Source organism: Phocoena sinus, chromosome 8, assembly GCF_008692025.1.
Source record: "Phocoena sinus isolate mPhoSin1 chromosome 8, mPhoSin1.pri, whole genome shotgun sequence".
Classification (NCBI taxonomy): Eukaryota; Metazoa; Chordata; class Mammalia; order Artiodactyla; family Phocoenidae; genus Phocoena; species Phocoena sinus.
In genome coordinates this window covers 61,704,074-61,726,567 of record NC_045770.1, presented here as the reverse complement: position 1 = coordinate 61,726,567, position 22,494 = coordinate 61,704,074, and the positions used below count along the sequence as shown (strand labels likewise).

At 40.9% G+C, this 22,494-nt stretch overlaps 2 protein-coding genes across 2 annotated transcripts in view; one reads left to right on the top strand and one right to left on the bottom strand.

Moving 5' to 3' along the window:
• ZNF215 (zinc finger protein 215) overlaps window positions 1-17,323 on the bottom strand; it is a 150,482-nt gene extending 133,159 nt beyond the window's left edge. Inside the window, exon 1 of the mRNA XM_032641977.1 lies at window positions 17,188-17,323. The gene's annotated coding sequence lies outside the window, so the exon portion shown is untranslated. The remainder of the gene's footprint in view (window positions 1-17,187) is intronic.
• Window positions 17,324-17,505: 182 nt separating this feature from the next.
• On the top strand, window positions 17,506-19,050 carry MRPL17 (mitochondrial ribosomal protein L17). The gene is made up of 3 exons (XM_032641381.1): window positions 17,506-17,719; window positions 18,036-18,104; window positions 18,476-19,050. Exons 1-3 carry the CDS (start codon window positions 17,546-17,548, stop codon window positions 18,749-18,751), a joined length of 519 nt encoding a protein of 172 aa, XP_032497272.1. The 5' UTR covers window positions 17,506-17,545; the 3' UTR covers window positions 18,752-19,050.
• The last annotated feature ends 3,444 nt before the right edge of the window (window positions 19,051-22,494 follow it).

The window sequence follows — 22,494 nt, the reverse complement described above, 5'->3', positions numbered from 1 at the left end:
ATACTATTAATACTAACAAATTTGTAAACAAATTTGTTTAAAAGTTTTGATTAGTAAATATACTTAAGACTAAACCCCTTAATACATGGATTTAACATAAAATTACTTTGTTATACGACACAAAGAAATGATTTTTTAAATTTGGGGAAATATTTTCATAAAAGGTGTTTACAAAATTGAAAAATGAGTGAAAAAATGCTGATGCAGTATATTACAGTGATATTTTAAGGAAGAATTTCATTTTAAGTATGAAATATTCAGGGAATATATGAAAACTATCAGCTGCCTACAGTGGCCAAGGTTAGCCTTATTTTCTTTCCTAAGAAAAAAGACTTGTGTATTTAGGAAGCTTGAAATTGTCACTTGAAGAAAAAAACTGAAATCCCTTACAGTGAGTTTTAGGCCTACATGATAGAGAAATCAAGATTAATTTAAAGTCAGCCATTAATATGCTACTCATCTGCATGTTATTCAGGAAAAGAATAATACGCTTATATCCAAGAATGGTTAAATTTTTATTTACTGTTGCCTCAGGAAAAATGACTACCAGAGATGATATTATTCCTAATATTTTGAGGACCTTTTAACATTCCTGGAGCTGACTATTTGGAAATGTGCTTGTTCCAAAGCGTGGAAGTACAAAGACATTGGCATCATATAAATCAGTTTTATTGCTATTCCATGTGTCAGAATTGATGAGTATACTAGAGGAAAGCAGGTCATCTCTTATGGTTTCTGAAATGGCTTAACAAAATGTGTAAGACTGGGGAAAAATAGGTGATCCAGCTTTCTCCTTTTGGATTTAGGCTACATACTGGTAGAGGAAGAGGGAGCATGACACTATTAGTTGGGATAGTGGGAAAAACGTAATGAGTATATAGGTTGTATACCCATCCCAGAAAGCAGATGAACAATAACAGATCATGCTACTCAGAACAGTTAACGTCTGGGCCATCACCTTTATGATACAAGTGAGAAGCCAGGCTAGAGAAACACAATCCTCAGTTACGCTTTAGTCATGTTTTCCAAGGCAACACAAACCCACTTATTTTATTTATTTATTTATTTATTTATTTATTTTTTGGCTGTGTCAGGCCTTCATTTCTGTGCGAGGGCTTTCTCTAGTTGTGGCGAGTGGGGGCCACTCTTCATTGCAGTGCGCGGGCCTCTCACTGTCGTGGCCTCTCCTGTTGCAGAGCACAGGCTCCAGACACGCAGGCTCAGTAGTTATGGCTCACGGGCCCAGCTGCTCCGTGGCATGTGGGATCTTCCCAGACCAGGGCTCAAACCTGTGTCCCCTGCACTGGCAGGCAGATTCTCAACCACTGCGCCACCAGGGAAGCCCCACAAACCCACTTTTAAAGAGCATTATAGTGCTTCATGGGTAGTGCAAGTACCTTGTAATAAGACAATATGAATTCTGACCTTCTGTCCCTTATATCACTGCTACCAATTCATTTCACTTTCAATAAGCATTCATAACCTATACTTAAAAAAGATGTATACATAAGCATACATAATTAAATATATTCTTGCTATTTCTTTTAACATCTTTATTGGAGTATAATTGCTTTACAATGTTGTGTTAGTTCTGCTGTATAAAAAAGTGAATCAGCTATACGTACACATATATCCCCATATCCCCTCCCTTCTGCGACTGCCTCCCACCCTCCCTATCCCACCCCTCTAGGTGGTCACAAAGCACCGAGCTGATCTCTCCATGCGATGCAGCTGCTTCCCACTAGCTATCTATTTTACATTTGGTAGTGTATATATGTCAATGCCACTCTCTCACATTGTCCCATCTTACCCTTCCCCTCCCCATGTCCTCAAGTCCATTCTCTATGTCTGCTTTTTTTTTTTTTTTTGCTGTACCCGGGACTCTCACTGTTGTGGCCCCTCCCGCTGCAGAGCACAGGCTCTGATGCGCAGGCCCAGCGGCCACGGCCCATGGGCCCAGCCGCTCCGCGGCAAGCGGGACCCTCCCAGACCGGGGCATGAACCCGCGTCCCCTGCATCGGCAGGAGGACTCTCAACCACTGCGCCACCAGGGAAGCCCCCTTCCTTCTTTATTTTGAACAAATTTATCTATTAGGTCAGTTAAGACTAAATAAAAATAAGTTTTGTTTTTTTTTAACCTTTGTTTCTTCTCCAAAGCTCTTCCTTTCTTTATACAGATCTAAGTTTCTGATGCCTGTGAAAGTATTTCTACTTCACTTCTGAAGAATAATTTTCAGGGTACACAATTCTAAGTCAGTGGATTTTTCTCTCAAAACTTTAAATATTTCACTCCAGTCTCTTCTTGCTTGCATGGTTTCTAAGGAGAACTCAGATGCATTTTTTATCTTGCTCCTCTATAGGTGAGGTTTTTCATTTTTTCTGGCAAATTTTTAACTTTTCTGTCTTCAATTTTCAGCAGTATGAATATGATAAGCTTTGGTGAGGTCTGGGGGTGGGGCATTTATCCTTCTTGGTGTTCTGGTTCCTGGATCTATGGTTCAGTGTTTGACAAATTTGGCAAACTTCTTAGTCATTATTGCTTCAAATATTTCTTCTGTTCTTTCTTTTTTCACCTTTTGGTATTCTCATTATACATATATTACACCTTCCATAGTGATCTCACAGTTCTTGGATATTCTGGTGGGGTTTTTTTTTGTTTGTTTGTTTGTTTTTTTAGTCTTCTTTTCTCTTTGCTTTCAAGTTTGGAAGTTTCTACTGAAGTACTCCCAAGCCCAGAGAATCCTTCCTTGGCTGTTGCCAGTCTACTAATGAACCTAGCAAGAGCAATCTTCATTTCTCTTGCTGCGTTTCTAACTCTGGCATGTCTACTTTATTCTTTCTTAGAATTTCCAACTCTCTGCTTACAATGTCCATCTTTTCTTGCATCCATTAGAGGCCTTAGGATAGTAATCATAGTTGTTTTAAATTCCCAATCTGATAATTCTAACATTCCTGCCATGTCTGAGTCTTGGTCTGATGCTTGCTCTATCTCCTCAAACTGTTTTGTTTTGTCTTTCTGTATGCCTTATAATTTTTCTTGACAGACATAATGTACTGGGTAAAGGAAACTGCTGTAAATAGGTCATTAATAATGTGGTGATGAGGTATAGGGGAGGGGAAATGTGCTATAATCTGGTGATTGGGTCTCAGTCTTTTAGTGAGCCTGTGTCTCTGTACTGTGAACTTCAGAAATGCTTCTCCTAGCTTTATTATCCCTGTGGGTGGGAGATAATGGCTAGAGTGATCTGGAGTTGGATATTTCCCTTCTCCCTCATGGAAGGCTACAGTAGGCTGTACTTGGGTATTTTGTTTTCCCATGTGGAATGCTAGAGTAACAGGAGTTGGGTATTTCACTTTCCCCAGGTCAGTTCAACGCTGAAAAAAATTCTAATAGTTTACAGTCTGGAAATATAGTTTCCCTCAGGACAGGCCTTATCAAGAAAAACAAAATGCTCTGAAATATTTCAAAATGGTTACTTTTCCCCTCCCTCTGCACAAGTGGATTTTTCTCCAGTATTCACTGTGAGAACCTGGTCAACCTCCTGGAGATAAAATAAAGGTATGGGGCTTCCCTGGTGGCGCAGTGGTTGAGAGTCCGCCTGCCGATGCAGGGGACACGGGTTCGTGCCCCGGTCCGGGAAGATCCCACATGCCGCGGAGCGGCTGGGCCCGTGAGCCATGGCCGCTGAGCCTGCGCGTCCGGAGCCTGTCCTCCGCAACGGGAGAGGCCACAACAGTGAGAGGCCCGCGTAACGCATTAAAAAAAAAAAAAAAAAAAAAATAAAGGTATGGAGAGGCTCTATTACAGGGTTCTCTTGGAGTTTCTGACACTCAGACTTGTCCACAGAGCCCCCAGCAATTTGTCAATTACAGTTCAGGTTTTCCTACCTCATGGAGGTTTCTCCTCCGAAGTTTCACCTCCAGTAAGTCATGATTCTCTACATTTGCCTATCCGTCTCTACAATTTAAGGGGCAGCAGTTTGCCTTGTGACTTCATTTATCTGTCATATCTAAGAAGAGTTGTTGGTTTTTCAGTTTGTACAGCATTTTAGTTGTTGTTAGGATGGAGTGTTGACTTCCAAGCTTCTTACATGCCAGACTGGAAACTGGATGACTTGCTTTTTACTTTGAGGCCATGTTATTAGATGATATTTATGTAAACTGTTACATCTTCTTTGTGAAAAACCTTTATCATTACAACTTAAGAACTTGTGTTACAGGAAGCTTTTCAAGTTAATTTCTACTTCTCTGATATTAATATAACTAGCTTCTCTAGCTTTCTTTTGGTGTCTGAATTTTCCCATCCTTTACTTTCACACATTCTCTATCCTTATGTTTTAGATATGTTAGTTTTGTCAATAGCAACAAAAGTTGGATTTGCTTTATTAATTCATTCCAATAATCTTTGTCTTTTACTGAAACATGCAGTGCACTTATACTTAATATGATTAGTGATATATTTGTGTTTGCAATCTTACTATGTGATTTCTACTTGAACCACAAGGTTTGTGTTCTTTTTTCCTGGCTTGCCAACTTTCATATTAATAAAGTATTTAATAAATAATTAGTAGATTATCTTCTTAGACCTGTTTATATTTACAAAAAATTTAATGTAAAGTACAGAGTTGCATATATTCCCACCCCATACATTTTATTAACATCTTTCTTTAGTGTTGTACATTTGTTACAAATGATGAAATAATACTGATACTCCATTATTAACTAAAGGCTCACTCTTGTTTTGTACAGTCTATGGGTTTTGACAAATGTATAACGATATGATAAAACATTACACATTATTAAAAAAAAGTTTCGCTAACCCTGAAAATGCTGTCTCCATCTATTCTCCCCTGCCTCTCTCCAACCCTTGACAGCCACTGATCTTTTTACAGTCTCCATAATTTTGGCTTGCACAATGTCATATACTTGGTTTATTTATTTTATACATAGTAATTTGTACCTCTTAATTCCTTACCCCTATCTTGCCCCTCCACCTATTGGTAACCACTAGTTTATTCTCTACATCTATGAGTATGTTTCTTTTTCTTATATAAATCAGTTTGTTTTATTTTTGGATTTCAGGTGTAAGTGATAACATACAGCATTTGATTTTCTCTGTCTGACTTATTTCACTAAACATGTTACCCTCCAGGTCCATCTATGTTGTTGCAAATAGCAAATCTGATTATTTTTAACGGCTGAGTAGTATTCCATCGTGTGTGTGAGTGTGTGTGTGTGTATGTATACGTGAAACATCTTTTCCATTCATCTGTTGATGGACACTTAGGTTGCTTCAATATCTTGGCAACTGTAAATAATGCTACTACGAACACCAGGGTGCATGTATTTTTTAAAAAGTGTTTTCATTGTCTTCATCTATATACTGAGTGGAATTGCTAAATAACGGTAATTCTGTTTTTAGTATTTTGAGAAATCTCCATACTGTTTTCCACAGTGGCTTCACCAAGTTACATTCCCACCAACTGTGTACACGGGATCCCTTTTCTCCACATCCTTGCCAACATTTGTTATTTGTGTTCCTTTCAATGACAGCCAATCTGACAGATGTGAAGTTTTGATTTGCATTTCCCTGATGATTAACATGCTGAGCATCTTTTCATGTGCTGGTTGGCCATCTTTATGCCTTCTATGAAAAAATGTCTATTCAGGTCTTCTGCCTATTTTTTCATCCGTTCTTCTGGTTTTTCTGATGTTGAGTTTGTATGAATTGCTTACATATTTTGAATATGAACCCCTTATTGGTCATATCATTTGCAAATATTTTCTCTCATTCAATAGGTTGTCTTTCATTTTGTTGATGACTTTCTTTGCTGTGCAAAAGTTTTTGAGTTTAATTAGGTTCCATTGGTTTATTTTTGCTTTGGTTTCCTTAGCCTTAGGAAATATTGCTACAATTTATGTCAAAGACTGTTCCTCCTATGTTTTCCTCTAGGAATTTTATGGTTTCCGGTCTTGCATTTAGGTCTTTAATCCTTTTGCGCTTATTATATATATGGTGTGAGAAAAATCTCTAATTTCATTCTTTTACAAGTAGCTCTCCAGTTTTCCCAGAACCACTTACTGAAGAGACTGTCTTTTCTGCATTGTATATTCTTGCCTCTTTTGTCATAGATTACTTGACCAAAAGTGTGTGGGTTTATTTCTGAGCTCTCTATTCTATTCCACCAATCTATGTGTGTGCTTTAGTGCCAGTACTATACTGTTTTGATTACTGTAGCTTTGTAGTATAGTCTGAAGTCAGGGACTCTGATACCTCCAGCTCTCTTCTTTTTGCCCAAGACTGTTTTAGCTATTCAGGGTCTTTTTTTGTAAATATAAGGTATAAACATGTGTTGATTTGATACATTTACATACCATAACATGATTACCACTGAAGAGTTAACTAAAGCATCTGTCATGTCACATCATCACCATTTCATTATTGTGGTCAAAACAATTTCGATCTAGAATCTGAGCAACTTTGAAGTTTATAATACAGTATTGCTGTTTACAATATGCTAAGCATTAGATATTCAGGGTTTATTTATCTAATGATTGCAGGTTTGAACCCTTAAACAACGTCTCCGCAATTGCCACACTCACCAGCCCCTGGTAACCACCATTCTACTCTAAATTTTTACATGTTTGGCTTTCTTAGAATCTACCTACAAATGATATCCTACAATATTTGTCTTTCTCTGTCTGATTTATCTCACTTAGGATAATGCCCTCAAGGTCCATCCATGTTGTCACAAATGGAAAGATTTCATTCTTTCTCATGGAAATAGACAGATAGATGGATAGGGACAGATAGATAGATAGATACCTTTATTATCCATTCAGCAGTTGACTGACACTTAGGCTATTTCAACATCTTGGCTACTATGAATAATGCTGTCATAAACATGGGAGTGCATATATCACTTCAAGATCTTGCTTTCACTTGTTAGATATATACCCAGAAGTGGAGTTACTAGATAATATGGTAGTTCTTTTATCCATTTTTGAGGAACCTCCATACTCTTTCCCATGGTGGCTGAACCAATTTACATTCCTATCAACACTGGGATTCCCTTTTCTCCACATCCTCACAAACACGTGTTATCTCTGAAGGTTCCTTAAAAAACTACAAATAGAACTACCATATGATCCAGCAATCCCACTACTGGGCATATACCCTGAGAAAACCATAATTCAAAAAGAGTCATGTACCAAAATGTTCATTGCAGCTCTATTTACAATAGCCGGGAGATGGAAACAACCTAAGTGTCCATCATCGGATGAATGGATAAAGAAGATGTGGCACATATATACAATGGAATATTACTCAGCCATAAAAAGAAACGAAATTGAGTTATTAGTAATCAGGTGAATAGACCTAGAGTCTGTCATACAGAGTGAAGTAAGTCAGAAAGAGAAAGACAAATACCATATGCTAACACATATATATGGAATTTAAGAAAAAAAAATGTCATGAAGAACCTAGGGGTAAGAAAGGAATAAAGACACAGACCTACTAGAGAACGGACTTGAGGATATGGGGAGGGGGAAGGGTAAGCTGTGACAAAGCGAGAGAGAGGCATGGACATATATACACTACCAAACATAAGGTAGATAGCTAGTGGGAAGCAGCCGCATAGCACAGGGAGATCAGCTCAGTGCTTTGTGACTGCCTGGAGGGGTGGGCTAGGGAGGGTGGGAGGGAGGGAGATGCAAGAGGGAAGAGATATGGGAACATATGTATATGTATAACTGATTCACTTTGTTATAAAGCAGAAACTAACACACCATTGTAAAGCAATTATACTCCAATAAAGATGTAAAAAAAATAAAAATAAAGTAAACCTTAATCATAAAATATATATATATATCTTGTCTTCTTGATGAAAGCCATTCTACTGAGAGTGAGGTAATAGCTCATTGTGGTCTTGATTTGCGTTTCTCTGATGACCATTAGTGTTGAGCATCATTTCATATATCTGTTGGCCCTGTGACTGTCTTCTTTGGAAAAAATGTCTATTTAGCTTCTCTGCTCATTTTTTCAACTGAAATTTTTAGGGGTTTGTTATTCAGTTGTACGAGTTTTTACATATTTTTATTAGCAGGTCCTTATTCAATATTTGAATGGCAAATATTTTCTCCCTTTCTGAAGGTTACCTTGCATTTTTTATTATTTCTTTTACTGTGTAAAACATTTTAGTTTGATATAGTCATACATGTTGATTTCAGCTTTTGTTGCTTAAGTTTTGATGTCATATCCAAAAAAATCATTGCAAAGAACAATGTCAAGGAGATTCTTTACTATGTTTACTTTTTTTAGTTTTACGTTATCAGGTCTTCTCTTTAAGTCTTTAATCCATTTTGAGTTAATTTTTGTGAGTGGTGTAAGATAAGGGCCTAATTTCTTTATCCAGTTTTTCCAGCATCATTTGTTGGAGAGACAATCCATTCCCCACTGAGTATTCATGGCTCCCTTGTCAAATATAAGTTGACCACAAATACAGAGTATTCTTCCTGGGCTCTCTGCTCTGTTTCATTAGTCTATGTGTCTATTTATATGCCAGTACTATACTGTTTTAATTATTATAGGTTTATAACATAGTTGGAAGTAAGGAATTGTGATACCTCTGGCTTTGTTATTCTTTATCAAGATTGCTTTGGGTATTGGGGATCTTTTGTGATTCTGTACATATTTTAGGATTGTTTTTGACTATTTCAGTGAAAAAATGCCATTAGAATTATAATAAGGATTATGTTGAATCTATAGATGGCTTTGTGAGGTATATACATTTTAACAGTGTTAATACTTCCAATTCATGAACATGAGATATCTTTCCATTTATCTGTGTCTTTCAATTTATTTCATCATTGTCTTTCTGAGTTTTCTGTAGCTTACTGAGTTTTCTTAAAACAGCTACTTTGCAGGGCGTGAGCCACTGCTATCAGCGTGGACACCAGAGATGGGCATGAAATGCTAAGGCTGCTGCTGCAGCTACCAAGAACCCTGTGTGCAAGCACAGGTCACTATCCACACCTCCCCTCCCGGGAGCCTGTGCAGCCCGCCACTGCCAGGGTCCCGGGATCCAGGGACAACTTCCCCGGGAAAACACACAGCGCACCTCAGGCTGTTGCAACGTCACTCCAGCCTCTACTGCTGCAGGACCGCCCTGCATTCCATATCCCTCCCTCTCTCAGGCCTGAGTGAGCCAGAGCCCCATAATCAGCTGCTACTTTAACCCGGTCCTGTCTGAGCAAAGAACAGATGCCCTCAGGTGACCTACATGCAGAGGCAGGGCCAGATCCAAAGCTGAACCCCAGGAGCTGTGTGAACAACAAAGAGAAAGGTAAATCTCCCCCAGCAGCCTCAGAAGCAGTAGATCAAATTTCCACAATCAACATCTGTGGAATTCCTGAATACACAACGAATCATCCCAAATTGAGGCGGTGGACTTCGGGAGCAATGATATATATATTTTTTTCCTTTTTCGCTTTTTGTGTGTATGTGTATGATTCTTTGTGTGATTTTGTCTGTATAGCTTTGCTTTTACCATTTGTCCTAGGGTTCTGCCTTTCTGTTCTTGGGTTTTTATTTGTTTGTTTGTTTGTTTCTTAGTATAGTTTTTAGCGCTTGTTTTTTGGTTCGGTTGCTCTCTTTCTTTCTTTCCTATTTTTTTCTTTATTACTTTAAATTTTTTTTAAATAATTTTTTCAGTTTTTATTTTAATAACTTTCTTTTCTTTTCCTTCTTTCTCTCTTTTATTCTTTTTTTCTCCCCTTTCTTCTGAGCCGTGTGGCTCACAGGGTCTTGGTGCTCCGGCCATGTATCAGGCCAGTGCCTCTGAAGTGGGAGAGCCGACTTCAGGACATTGGTCCACCAGAGACCTCCCGGCTCCACATAATATCAAATGGCAAAAGCTCTCCCAGGGATCTCCATCTCAATTCTAAGACCCAGCTCCACTCAACGACCAGCAAGCTAGAGCGCTGCACACCCTATGCCAAAGAACTAGCAAGACATGAACACAACCCCACCCATTAGCAGAGAGGCTGCCGAAAATCATAATAAGGTCACACACAGCCCAAAACACACCACCAGACATGGACCTGCCCACCAGAAAGACAAGATCCAGCCTCATCCACCAGAACACAGGCACTAGTCCCCTCCACCAGGAAGCCTACACAACCCACTGGACCAACCTTAGCCACTGGGGGCAGACACCAAAAACAACAGGAAATATGAACCTGCAGCCTGTGAAAAGGAGACTCCAAACACAGTAAGTTAAGCAAAATGAGAAGACAGAGAAACACACAGCAGGTGAAGGAGCAAGGTAAAAACCCACCAGACCAAACAAATGAAGAGAAAATAGGCAGTCTACCTGAAAAAGAATTCAGAGTAAGTACAGTAAAGATGATCCAAAATCTTGGAAATAGAATGGAGAAAATACAAGAAACGTTTAACAAGGACCTAGAAGAACTAATGAGCAAACAAACGATGAACAACACAATAAATGAAATTAAAAATTCTCTAGAAGGCATCAATAGCAGAATAACTGAGGTAGAAGAACGGATAAGTGACCTGGAAGACAAAACAGTGGAAATAACTCCACAGAACAGAATAAAGAAAAAAGAATGAAAAGTACTGAGGACAGTCTCAGAGACCTCTGGGACAACATTAAACACACCAACATTCGAATTATAGGGGTCCTAGTAGAAGAAGAGAAAAAGAAAGGGACTGAGAAAATATTTGAAGAGATTATAGTTGAAAACTTCGCTAATATGGGAAAGGAAATAGTTAATCAAGCCCAGGAAGCACGGAGAGTACCATACAGGATAAAACCAAGGAGAAACACGCCAAAACACATATTAAACAAACTATCAAAAATTAAATACAAAGAAAAAATATTAAAAGCAGCAGGGAAAAACAACAAATAATATACAAGGGAATCCCCATAAGGTTCTGCAAGCCAGAAGGGACTGGCAGGACATATTTAAAGTGATGAAAGGGAAAAACATACAACCAAGATTACTCTACCCAGCAAGGATCTCACTCAGATTCGATGGAGAAATTAAAACCTTTACAGACAAGCAAAAGCAAAGAGAATTCAGCACCACAATACCAGCTTTACAACAACTACAGGCCAATATTACTGATGAACATAGATGCAAAAATCCTCAACAAAATACTAGCAAACAGAATCCAACAGCACATTAAAAGAGTCATAGACCATGATCAAGTGGGGTTTATCCCAGGAACGCAAGGATTCTTCAATATACACAAACCAATATATGTGATACACCATATTAACAAACTGAAGGATAAAAACCATATGATCATCTCAATAGATGCAGAAGCAGCTTTCAACAAAATTCAACACCCATTTATGATAAAACCCTCCAGAAAGTAGGCATAGTGGGAACTTGCCTCAATATAATAAAGGCCATATATGACAAGCCCACAGCCAACATCGTTCTCAATGGTGAAAATTGAAATCATTTCCACTGAGATCAGGAATAAGACAAGGATGCCCACTCTCACCAATATCATTCAACATACTTTTGGAAGTTTAGCCACAACAATAGAGAAGAAAAAGAAATAAAAGGAATCCAAATAGGAAAAGAAGTAAAGTTGTCACTGTTTGCAGATGATATGATATTATACATAGAGAATCCTAAAGACGCTACCAGAAAACTACTAGAGCTAACCAATGAATTTGGTAAAGTAGCAGGATACACAATTAATACATAGAAATCTCTTGCATCTTATACACTAATGATAAAAAATCTGAAAAAGAAATTAAGGAAACACTCCCATTACCACTGCAACAAAAAGAATAAAATACTGAGGAATAAACCTACCTAAGGAGACAAAAGACCCTTATGCAGAAAACTATAAGACACTGTTGAGAGAAATTAAAGATGATACAAACAGATGGAGAGATATACCATGTTCTTAGATTGGAAGAATCAACATTGTGAAAACGATTATACTACCCAAAGCAATCTACAGATTCAATGCAATCCCTATCACACTACCAATGGCATTTTTCACAGAACTAGAACAAAAAATTGTACAATTTGTGTGGAAACACAAAAGGCCCCAAATAGCCAAAGCAATCTTGAGAAAGAAAAATGGACCTGGAAGAATCAGGCTCCCAGACTTCAGACTGTAATACAAAGCTACACTTATCAAGACAGTATGGTATTGGCACAAAAACAAAAATATAGATCAATGGAACAGGATAGAAAGCCCAGAGATAAACCCATGCACATATGGTCACCTTAGTTTTGATAAAGGAGGCAAGAATATACAATAGAGAAAAGACAGCCTCTTCAATAAGTGGTGCTGGGAAAACTGGACGGCTACATATAAAAGAATGAAATTAGAACACTCCCTAACACCATACACAAAAATAAATGCAAAATGGATTAAAGACCTAAATGTAAGGCCAGACACTATAAAACTCTTAGAGGAAAACAGGCAGAACACTCTACGACATAAATCACAGCAAGATCCTTTTTGACCCACCTCCTAGAGAAATGGAAATAAAAACAAAAATAAACAAATGGCATCTAATGAAACTTCAAAGCTTTTGCACAGCAAAGGAAAACATAAACAAGATGAAAAGACAACCCTCAGAATGGGAGAAAATAATTACAAATGAAGCAACTGACAAAGGATTAATCTCCAAAATATACAAGCAGCTCAATATCAAAAAAACAAACAACCCAATCCAAAAATGCGCAGAAGACCTATATAGACATTTCTCCAAAGAAGATATACAGGTTGCCAACAAACACATGATAAGATGCTCAACATCACTAATCATTAGAGAAATGCAAATCAAAACTACAATGAGGTATCACCTCACACCGGTCAGAGTAGCCATCATCAAAAAATCTACAAACAATAAATCCTGGAGAGGGTGTGGGGAAAAGGGAACCCTCTTGAACTGTTGGTGGGAATGTAAAGTGATACAGCCACTATGGAGAACAGTATGGAGGTTACTTAAAAAGTAAAAATAGAACTACCATATGACCCAGCAATCCCACTACTGGGCGTATACCCTGAGAAAACCATAATTCAAAAAGTATTATGTACCAAAATGTTCACTACAGCACTATTTACAATAGCCAGGACATGGAAGCAACCTAAATGTTCATCGACAGATGAATGGATAAAGAAGACGTGGGACATATATACAATGGAATATTACTCAGCCATAAAAAGAACAAAATGAGTTATTTGTAGTGAGGTGGATGGACCTAGAGTCTGTCATACAGAGTGAAGTCAGAAAGAGAAAAACAAATACTTGTATGCTAACACATATATACGGAATCTAAAAAAAAAATGGTTCTCATGAACATAGTTGCAGGGCAGGAATAAACAGGTAGACATAGAAAATGGACTTGAGGACATGGGGTGGGAGGGTGAAGCTAGGGCAAAGTGAGAGTAGCATGGACATATATACACTACCGAATGTAAAACAGTCCATTGGTGGGAAGCAGCAGCATAGCACAGGGGGATCGGTTCGGTGCTTTGCAATGACCTAGAGGGGTGGGATAGGGAGGATGGGAGGGAGGCTCAAGAGGGAGGAGATATGGGGACATGTGTATGCATGTGGCTGATTCGCTCTGTTGTGCAAGAGAAACTAACATAGTACTGTGAAGCAACTGTACTCCAATAAAGATCTTTTTAAAAATATAAATAAATAAATAAAATAAACCTAATTAAAAAAAAAAGTTGGCTTGGGGTCCAATCGACAATTGCTTTTCACTATCATCATTAAATCCCTGATTGAGCACTTGCTGAGCTCCCTGTACAGGCTCCCAGGACATTGCTTCATGAAGCCATCAGTAGAAGAGGATGCAGTTATTTCAGAGTAAAGGAGAAAGCTTGTTTTTCTATTTACAATAGTTCTGACACCAAAGCAATTATCCTAGTCCCCAAAATCTCTCAAGCCAGCGGGCACCAAGGGTTGGGAGGTAGATGCAGCCTGGCCCAATGAAAGCATAAGGAGGTGAATTTTCTGTAAAGAATTTTAAAATCGTAATAAAACTAACTAAAAGTCAATCTTATTTTTATCACATTGCATGACTATGCTAAACAGTGTTAGTGATATAATAACCCTTAAAGAAAAATCTTTGTTGGTCTAAGTTCTAAACAATTGATATGGTTACTGTTGCGTTAAAATAAAATACATGTAAGCTTCAAACTATCACTTTTTGAAACTAATCCACTGAAACATTTTATTCCACACACAAGTTAATTTGGAAAACTATCAGTTACACAGTCAGATTCGGCCACATGTATTATTTTTCATAGTATTGATAAATTCATAACAATTTGTGATCTTTCAAGCTCACTTGAGGCACATTTTGTACCTCCAACCCTTGTGGTAGAATATAGCCCTGCTTCTAAAACTATAAATTTAAAATAAACAATCCTCGTTGTATGAGATTTTTCTTTCCTGAGTTGTTTTTGTTTTAAGGTGAAGTTTCAGATGAGATCAACCAGACACAAAAGTATCTACAAACAGCCAGAATATGCCTTGAACAACATACAGTAAGACACCAAGGTTTAAAATGGCTTCTTGAACATCAATCCTCAAAAATTGTAGAGAAAGCCATTAACTATGCACCAACAAATGTAAAGAAATTGACATAGACAAAAGTTTGAATACTGCAGGAGAACAAACAAGAGATGATGATCTTGAAGCAGGAGACAGATGGGACCCCAGGGGCAAATGGTCAAAGTTCATTCCCTGTGGACCAGTACTCCAAGAGGGAAATAACAAGACAATTGAGAGAGGAGGCTGGGCCCTGCCCAGATAGAAGGTAAGAGACCACATATTTCTCATTCTCGGTGTCAGGAGACCTCCCCGACTACACATGCGCAGAAAGGTTCCTTGGAGGCCAAAAGGGGAGTGATGCTAACGGATGCCAACTGATGCTCACTACCCATAGGCCTCTTCGGTAGAATCCATCTTGGCTAAGAGATGCGTGTGCATACATGGGAAGATCCCGAGATACACCCAATATGGACTCTGAACCAGACAAACCAAAATGATTGGCCAAAGGAAACACAGAAGAAATGCCCCATATAAGTGATTTAAACTGCCACAAGGGCGCAACCCTGTCTCTGAGCCCACCCATGTGTCTATCCACACGTACTGTACTTCTTTTTTTCCTAATTAATACTTTACTTGTTTCACTACTTTCCATCTTTGTGGGAATTCATTTTCCTGCAAAGCCATAGGGCCAGGGCCTTGTCACTGACCATTGGTCTAGTGGCTAGGATTCGGCGCTCTCACCACCGCGACCCGACCTCAATCACTGGCCAGTAACCGAAACCCTGCTTCAAGCTGCTGCAGGCTGAAGCCACCCTAGATCAGCCTCACATAACCAAAAAAATAAATATGGACAATGTTTGATGCTGTACATTTGACCAAGTGGACATTTCTTTTTAAAGCAATAGGTCAAATAACACCAGTGTCAATGTTCATTTTCTCTGACTTTTGCAAAGAAGAAAATCTTCCCAAGTGTTTACCAGTTGAAATTCATGATGAATTTTCTGATGACGATGTTACAGTGAAATGTGGAGATAACTGAAAGCTGCAAGAATCGATCCCAAAGAAACAAGACACAGACAGTATTGTAATTTCTGGAATTTATTGTGAAGTGTGGTTTGTATAAATTTCTGCCAACAAATCCATATGTTTAAGACTTTTCCTATTTGCATGTATGTTGCTTCAGACAAAAGAAACTTTTTAAAATTAGCAAGAGGTGTTCTCTGGTCACCTGAGAGGAAGACAGAATGACAAATCTAAATATGCTTTCTAACAAACATGAATATGTGTCTAGGGCTTCTGTAACAAAGTGTCACAAACAGAGCAGAAATTTACTGTCTTGTAGTTCTGAAGGCTAGAAGTCCAAAATCAACCTGTCAGTTCGGCCATGCATTCTCTGAAGGACCTAGGGAAGAATCTGTTCCATATCTTGCTCTTAGCTTCTGATGTTTGCCAGAAACCCTTGGCTTGCAACTAGGCAACTCTGATTTCTGCCTTCCGGGTCACATGGCATTCTGTGGGTCTCTGTCTCTCCACAGGTGTTCTTTTTATAAGGCCATCAGTAACTTTGGATTAGGCGCCCACCCTAATCCAGTATGACCTCATCTTAACTAATTACATCTGCAAGGACCCTATTTCCAAATAAAGTCACATCATGAGGTACTGGGTGAGGGAGATGCAGGCTATATGGGGGTGGGGTAGGTCTTAGCATATCTTTTATGTTGGGGGGACATATCTGAATCCATAACTAAGAGCAATTTTGACCAGGTCATTGCAAATCGGCAGACACGGAGACTCAAAACCAGAAACTATAATGTTACTGTTCATTACTTAACACATAAATGCATAGGTATGGTTTCCCCGGTTTAAAATAAAAAACACACTGATGTAATTTAAAGTATTAGTCCATTATTTTCCTTGGAGTGCAGTAATTCTTCTTGAACCGGGATGATTATATGTACTTTGTGAACTAAAAATGCCACCTGCCATTATCAGTAAACAAAGGATGTTGCAGCCATCAGCCACTACAGCCACCCCGCACAACACACCCTGAGGAGACTCAGGATGAGAAAACACAGGATACTGGTCCCAAATAGCTGAGGTGCAGATCAAAAGAATGATTTCAGTGAGCCCAGATTCTTGCATCGTCTCGTGCATAGAAAAGCGCTAAATTCCTTAACTTGAGATATCTGGTTTTCTTTTATGAACAGCAGTCTTTTGATGCTCCAACTACCTGGTCTTTGCTGCAAAAACTCCTATGTATCCTGGAACCCACCCCACCCCGACCCCACTCCTTGCCTCTTCAGAGCAGCCTCTCAGAGTTATCTGAGCTGCTGTGTCCCCGGCTTAAGTCCTCAGTTTTGTCTGACAAATAAAACATAACTCTCAACTTTTATGTTGTGCTTTTTTTCAGTCAACAACTTAAACCAAAGAAAATTTTCACCATCTGCGTTTCTTTCATATCATTGTTATCCCACTCATTTCACCATTACTACTGAAAACAATTTTCTTTTAAAAATGACACGCTCAGGGTGTGGGAGGCGCCGCGCCTCAGGGAGGGCAGGGCAGCCAGCCAGCCTGAGGGACCAGGACCCCGCCAGGCACTTTCCCCTCAGGTACTCACTTTTCTAGCCGACACCAGGCGGACCTTGCCAGCGCCCTACCGGCCACAAGACGAATGACGCAGCACCAGTGAAACCCGACAGCCGGGTCACTCCACACCAGGGGGCGCCTGGTTCCCCGGCCGACAGGGAGCGTTCCCAGGGTCCAAACCCCGCCAGGCTCGCTTCCTCTGGAAGAAGTCAACGCCCCTTCCCCGCCCTCCCCCAGTCTGCCAACGAGGCAGGCTCTGATACACATGCGCAAACACGTCCACCAAGCACGAATGTATGGCGCATGCGTCCTCTAAGCTCCGCCTCTCCACCCCCTCTCCCCTGGAGTTTCCAGTTCCGGCCTCACAGGGGCTGGAAGAAGTTGGGAGCATGCGGCTGTCGGTCGCCGCTGCCATCTCTCACGGCCGCGTATTCCGCCGCCTGGGCCTTGGTCCCGAGTCCCGCATCCACCTGCTGCAGAACTTGCTCACGGGACTGGTGCGACACGAACGCATCGAGGCGTCATGGGCACGCGTGGACGAGCTGAGGGGCTACGCGGAGAAGGTGAGGGGCGGGACCCTCTCGTTCCTCTCGCGGGTCTGGCCTGGGGAGGCGGGATCCCGGCTGGAGTTGGGGAAGAATTGGGACCGCCCTGGTAAGCTGTGCCCGAAGGCTGATTCCCCTGATACAGTGAGCGGAACCTACTCCTCCGGCCCCTCTCATTGAAGACTGGTTAGGGCTGCGGAGTTAGAGGTTGCCTGAATTGGCGAGTTGCTTTGCTAGTGTATGAAATGAGGAGATTGCAGTCCGGCATTTAAGGAGTAAGACTGATGGCCTCCTTTCTTGCTCGGGTTGGGTCAGTGATGTTATGTTCTCACAGCTCATCGACTATGGGAAGCTGGGAGACACCAACGAACGAGCCATGCGCATGGCTGACTTCTGGCTCACGGTGAGTGCATCCTGTCTGCCTCCCAAATCTCATCCTTTGCTCCCTAAGTGGGAGGGGGTTGTTAGGGGAAAGGGAACTGGGCAGAATGAAGATAAGGCACACGCTTATGGACAAATGTGAACTAAATTAGAGGTCTGTGTCCTAAGTTGAATTCAGTGTGAATCTCAATCTGCACAACTGCCTGTAACTGATCCACTCTGTGTAATTTTGACTCTACCACATCAGAGGGTGAGGGAAGGGGTGTGTGTGTGTGTGTGTGTGTGTGTGTGTGTGTGTGTGTGTGTGTACCCTACCTTTGGGAGTGCTGAAAGTTAAATATCTCTGCGGTGGTGCCTGACTCTGCTGTCTCCTGGATAACTCTCCCCTTCCAGGAGAAAGACTTGATCCCAAAGCTGTTTCACGTACTGGCCCCTCGGTACCAAGGTCAGAATGGGGGCTACACGAGAATGCTGCAGATCCCAAACCGGAATAAGCAGGATCGGGCCAAGATGGCAGTGATCGAGTATAAAGGGAACTGCCTTCCACCCCTGCCCCTTCCTCACAGAGACAGCAACCTCACACTCCTAAACCAGCTGCTTCAGGGGCTGCGGAAGGATCAGGAAGCAAGCACCCACAGCTCCCACACAGTTCAAACACCAGAGATTTAACTGGAGCCAAAGGGTATGTGGCCCTCATCAGTGCCCATGATCCACAGGCCTTGGGAGCTCTTTTAATCTCTTAAGAAGAACTGGATCTTGAGTTGTAAAATGAACTGTCTGATTGGAGCCCAAAACCTTCTGGGAGCCAGATAACCCTCTCTTTGCACAACAGATAAAATTCAGTGTATGACTATATGTAAACTGATTTTCTTTTCCCCTCCCCTTGGGATTTCTGGAGAATGAGAACTACCCACATGCTTGGTCTGTGTAGGATAGTAAATTCATGGTGTATGTTTCTGGTTCTTAAATCTGGGTTGGGTTGGGTTAGCACAGTTTTGTTTTTTTTTAATGCTAGATTATATGGGGTATGTATCCTGTAATTCCAACTTAGCCCCCAGAGGTGATTGAGTTTTGATATCTAGCATAGAGACTGAGCCCCAGGGATTTCTTAGAGAAGGATTACCTCCTGACGGGTGGGAGGGTGAACATCTAGAAGTGAACTTTCTGTAATAATCTGGTACTCTAGGAACCTTCAAGGTTCCATTCCTCTGTTTCTGGACAAGATCACATATCACCCTTAAGTGTTCACCTCAAGCCCCAAATAGGCCTCAGAGGAGAGGACCTGAGAACTCAGATGTACCACCACCCTGGCCAAGGGAGTGGAAGTGTTCAGCAGAGGATGTTGACTCCAGGATAAGCTCCTTCCTCTTGGGGTGGGAATGGAAGGGTGAAGGAGAGGGTTGAAGTGGGAGGAAGATTAGGAAGTTAAACCTGTGGGAATTTCCTGGAAGTTTTCAATCTGGGCCTCTCCGGGAACTCAGAAAAAGGACATCCGGCTTAGAATGGTCAGGGCATATGAAAAGTAGGAAGTTCCTTTATGTGCACTAGTTACTGTGAAGCCAGATTTGGCCCAGGTGCCCATCCCTCACACTCAGGCTTGACAGGGGTGATAGTCGTGGGAAGACTTGGAGCTATCATCCCTGCATGAACACGTGATAGCAAGGCCTAGCAAATTCCATCTTTCTAGTAAAGTGGAAAAAACAGATTTTTATCTTAGGCCAGACGTACAGAGGGGGTTTGGCCCACCAAACCCATCCATTGTCTGAGATAAAAAGGCTGTGGGTGGAGGGGTCACTGGTCTAGCAGACAGATATTAGCTTCAGTGACAGAGCTATTCTGGTACTATTTCAGTACAGCTGCCCTAGTCTGAGACTCATCTGCTCCCAACAGGGGTCTCATCTCTTTTACTCTACTCCAGTTGGTCTTTCATACTATTGCGAGAAAGCTCTTTCTGACATTATATTTTGAGTGACGTATAGTAGACACTCAAAACATTTATTTATTTATTTATTTTTATTTTTTATTTATTTATTTTTTTTGCGGTACGCGGGCCTCTCACTGTTGTGGCCTCTCCCATTGCAGAGCATAGGCTCCGGAGGCCCAGGCTCAGCGGCCATGGCTCACAGGCCCAGCCGCTCCACGGCATGCGGGATCTTCCCAGACCGGGGCACGAACCTGTGTCCCCTGCATCGGCAGGCGGACTCTCAACCACTGTGCCACCAGGGAAGCCCTCAAAACATTTATTGAATAAACCTACAACTCTGAATGCTACTCTAAAAAAATTTGCCCTCTTTCTGTCTTTTTGGTACGAACATTCACCTCAGCCAGATGTCTTGGAGTCATCCTTGACTCCTAGAGAAAGCTCTTTCCTTAAAATTAAAACCACATCTTTAAGTAACGGTAACAGGTGAGTTATGGCTGGACTCTCACAGCTTTTCCTCCTGGCCCCCAGAAATATAACTTCCTAACTTGCCTTCCTCCCCACTGCAGCCATGGTGATAGGAATTTGCTATCTTAATTCTCTGCTTGATCTCCAGTGGCTCTTCTCTTCCTGTAGGGAGAGTCCAGATTCCTTACCATGTCTCCCCTCGGTGAGTAGGCACCTGCTCGTTGCTCCAACTTCTTCCCTTGCCTCTAATTTTATGCTCCAGAGGCTTGGAAGGCCTTATTTTGACTGTTTCCCTATGCAGGTCTTTCCCTAACACCTTCTGTTCATCTACCACCCAGAAAACCCTCCCCCTTTTACCTACCTGCCTTGTACACAAACTTTTGGCATCTCCTGGGTGACTGCTCTGACCATCTCCACACCTAAGTTCATTACTTTGTGACCCTAGGTGCCACTATGGTATTCCCATAATGCACTGGATTTACCACATTGCATTACAATTCCCTGCAGTGGGTTAATTCCCAAACATCCACCCCAGGTTAGTTTAAGGCAGTCCTGCTACTTCCATCCCCTAGCTATTGATGGATTCAGGGATGGACAGGCCTTAAATAATTTGAGGCAATGAGAATCCAGGCTCTACTCCGCTAGATAAGAGTAAGATTGCTTGTTATTCTGATAAACACAGGGAACTGGCTCTAGGCTGAAGATGACACTTAGAGTGGTAGGTCAGAACAACTAAAAGATACCATATAGTAAGAATCTTTAGTGACTACTCCCATTTGTGCCTGAGTTTTCTGTTAATTTCTACTGAAAGTAATCTGGTAAATTATTTTGTACTGTTGAATCTTTATTGTTTCCCCAAATTTTTTTTACTATGACCCACAGATCAAAAAGCACATCAGAACACGAAATGACATGTATATATATAATTGAAACAAGAGCATCACAAAACATTATTTATTTGTACAAATATCGTGTGCATCGATATTGTCTACTCTTCTAGTTTACTTTTTTAAAATGATGGTCCCAATTCACTAAGTTGATTTTACAACTCACTAATGTTTTACAACCTTCTCTGAGAAACACTGATCTAAACCAGCATGACAGTGATTCACCATTACCTTTGCTGGATAAAATCCAGGCTTCTATCATGGCACAAAGGCCATCTATGGCCTGGTCTCAGTCACCTCTCAGGCTCGTCTCCTACCATTACCTGCTACCACCCTTCACAGGAAATTAACTTGTTATTCTCTGAATATATCATACCTTTTTGCATGATGGTGCCTTTACTATTGTGCTTGCCCTGTTTCAAATTACCTCCTACACGTCATTCAAATCTCTACTCAAAGTCACTGCTTTGAGGCCTTCTCCAAACTCCACATCATCCTCCAGATGGGGCTAGGTCCATTCCTGGGTGCAGTAATAGCCCTTGGGTCATATGTCTGTCAAAGCATTCATTACACTCTACTACAGTAGCCTGTCTGCTTGACTGACGCCTTCACTCAACTGAGCTCCCAAAGCCAGGAACTGGGACTCATTCTTCTGGGTAACTCTATACCTACCACTGGACCTGATTCAATATATGTTTATTAAATGAGGAGGAGTAAGCTACATGTTGTCTATGACATAGTCAGCTCCCTGGCTTAGCTGTATAAAACCATAAACATGGTACTGTGTGCAGGGACAGTGCTAAGCTACCCTGCTGAGTATACCAAGACTGAAGAAATGGGCTCCTTCCTCTCCAGGGATTTAAGTGTTCATAATGACAGTCATGAATGTAAGCATGTGTCTAATTCGTTTCCCACACATTTCAATTTCCTGAAATATTTCTAACCTACCTACAGACAGAAAATACCTATACATTTTCCAAGACATAGCCAAAAGCTGATCTGATGCCTCTTCTGAGAAGTATTCACTGAATTCTGCAAGCTAAGTTAGGGGCTTTTCCAGTGGTCCAGTTTCACACGTACATCATTGTAGCGATGGCACAATTACATTGTTCAGCACCCATAACTAGCTGATTTAT

What these genes read in the sequence shown, in the direction of transcription:
- MRPL17 (XM_032641381.1), top strand. Translation starts at nt 17,546, where the DNA reads ATGCGGCTGTCGGTCGCCGCTGCCATCTCTCACGGCCGCGTATTCCGC. An exon ending in TGAGGGGCTACGCGGAGAAG is followed by an intron (nt 17,720 to 18,035) that starts GTGAGGGGCGGG and finishes ATGTTCTCACAG; the next exon opens with CTCATCGACTATGGGAAGCT. An exon ending in TGGCTGACTTCTGGCTCACG is followed by an intron (nt 18,105 to 18,475) that starts GTGAGTGCATCC and finishes CTCCCCTTCCAG; the next exon opens with GAGAAAGACTTGATCCCAAA.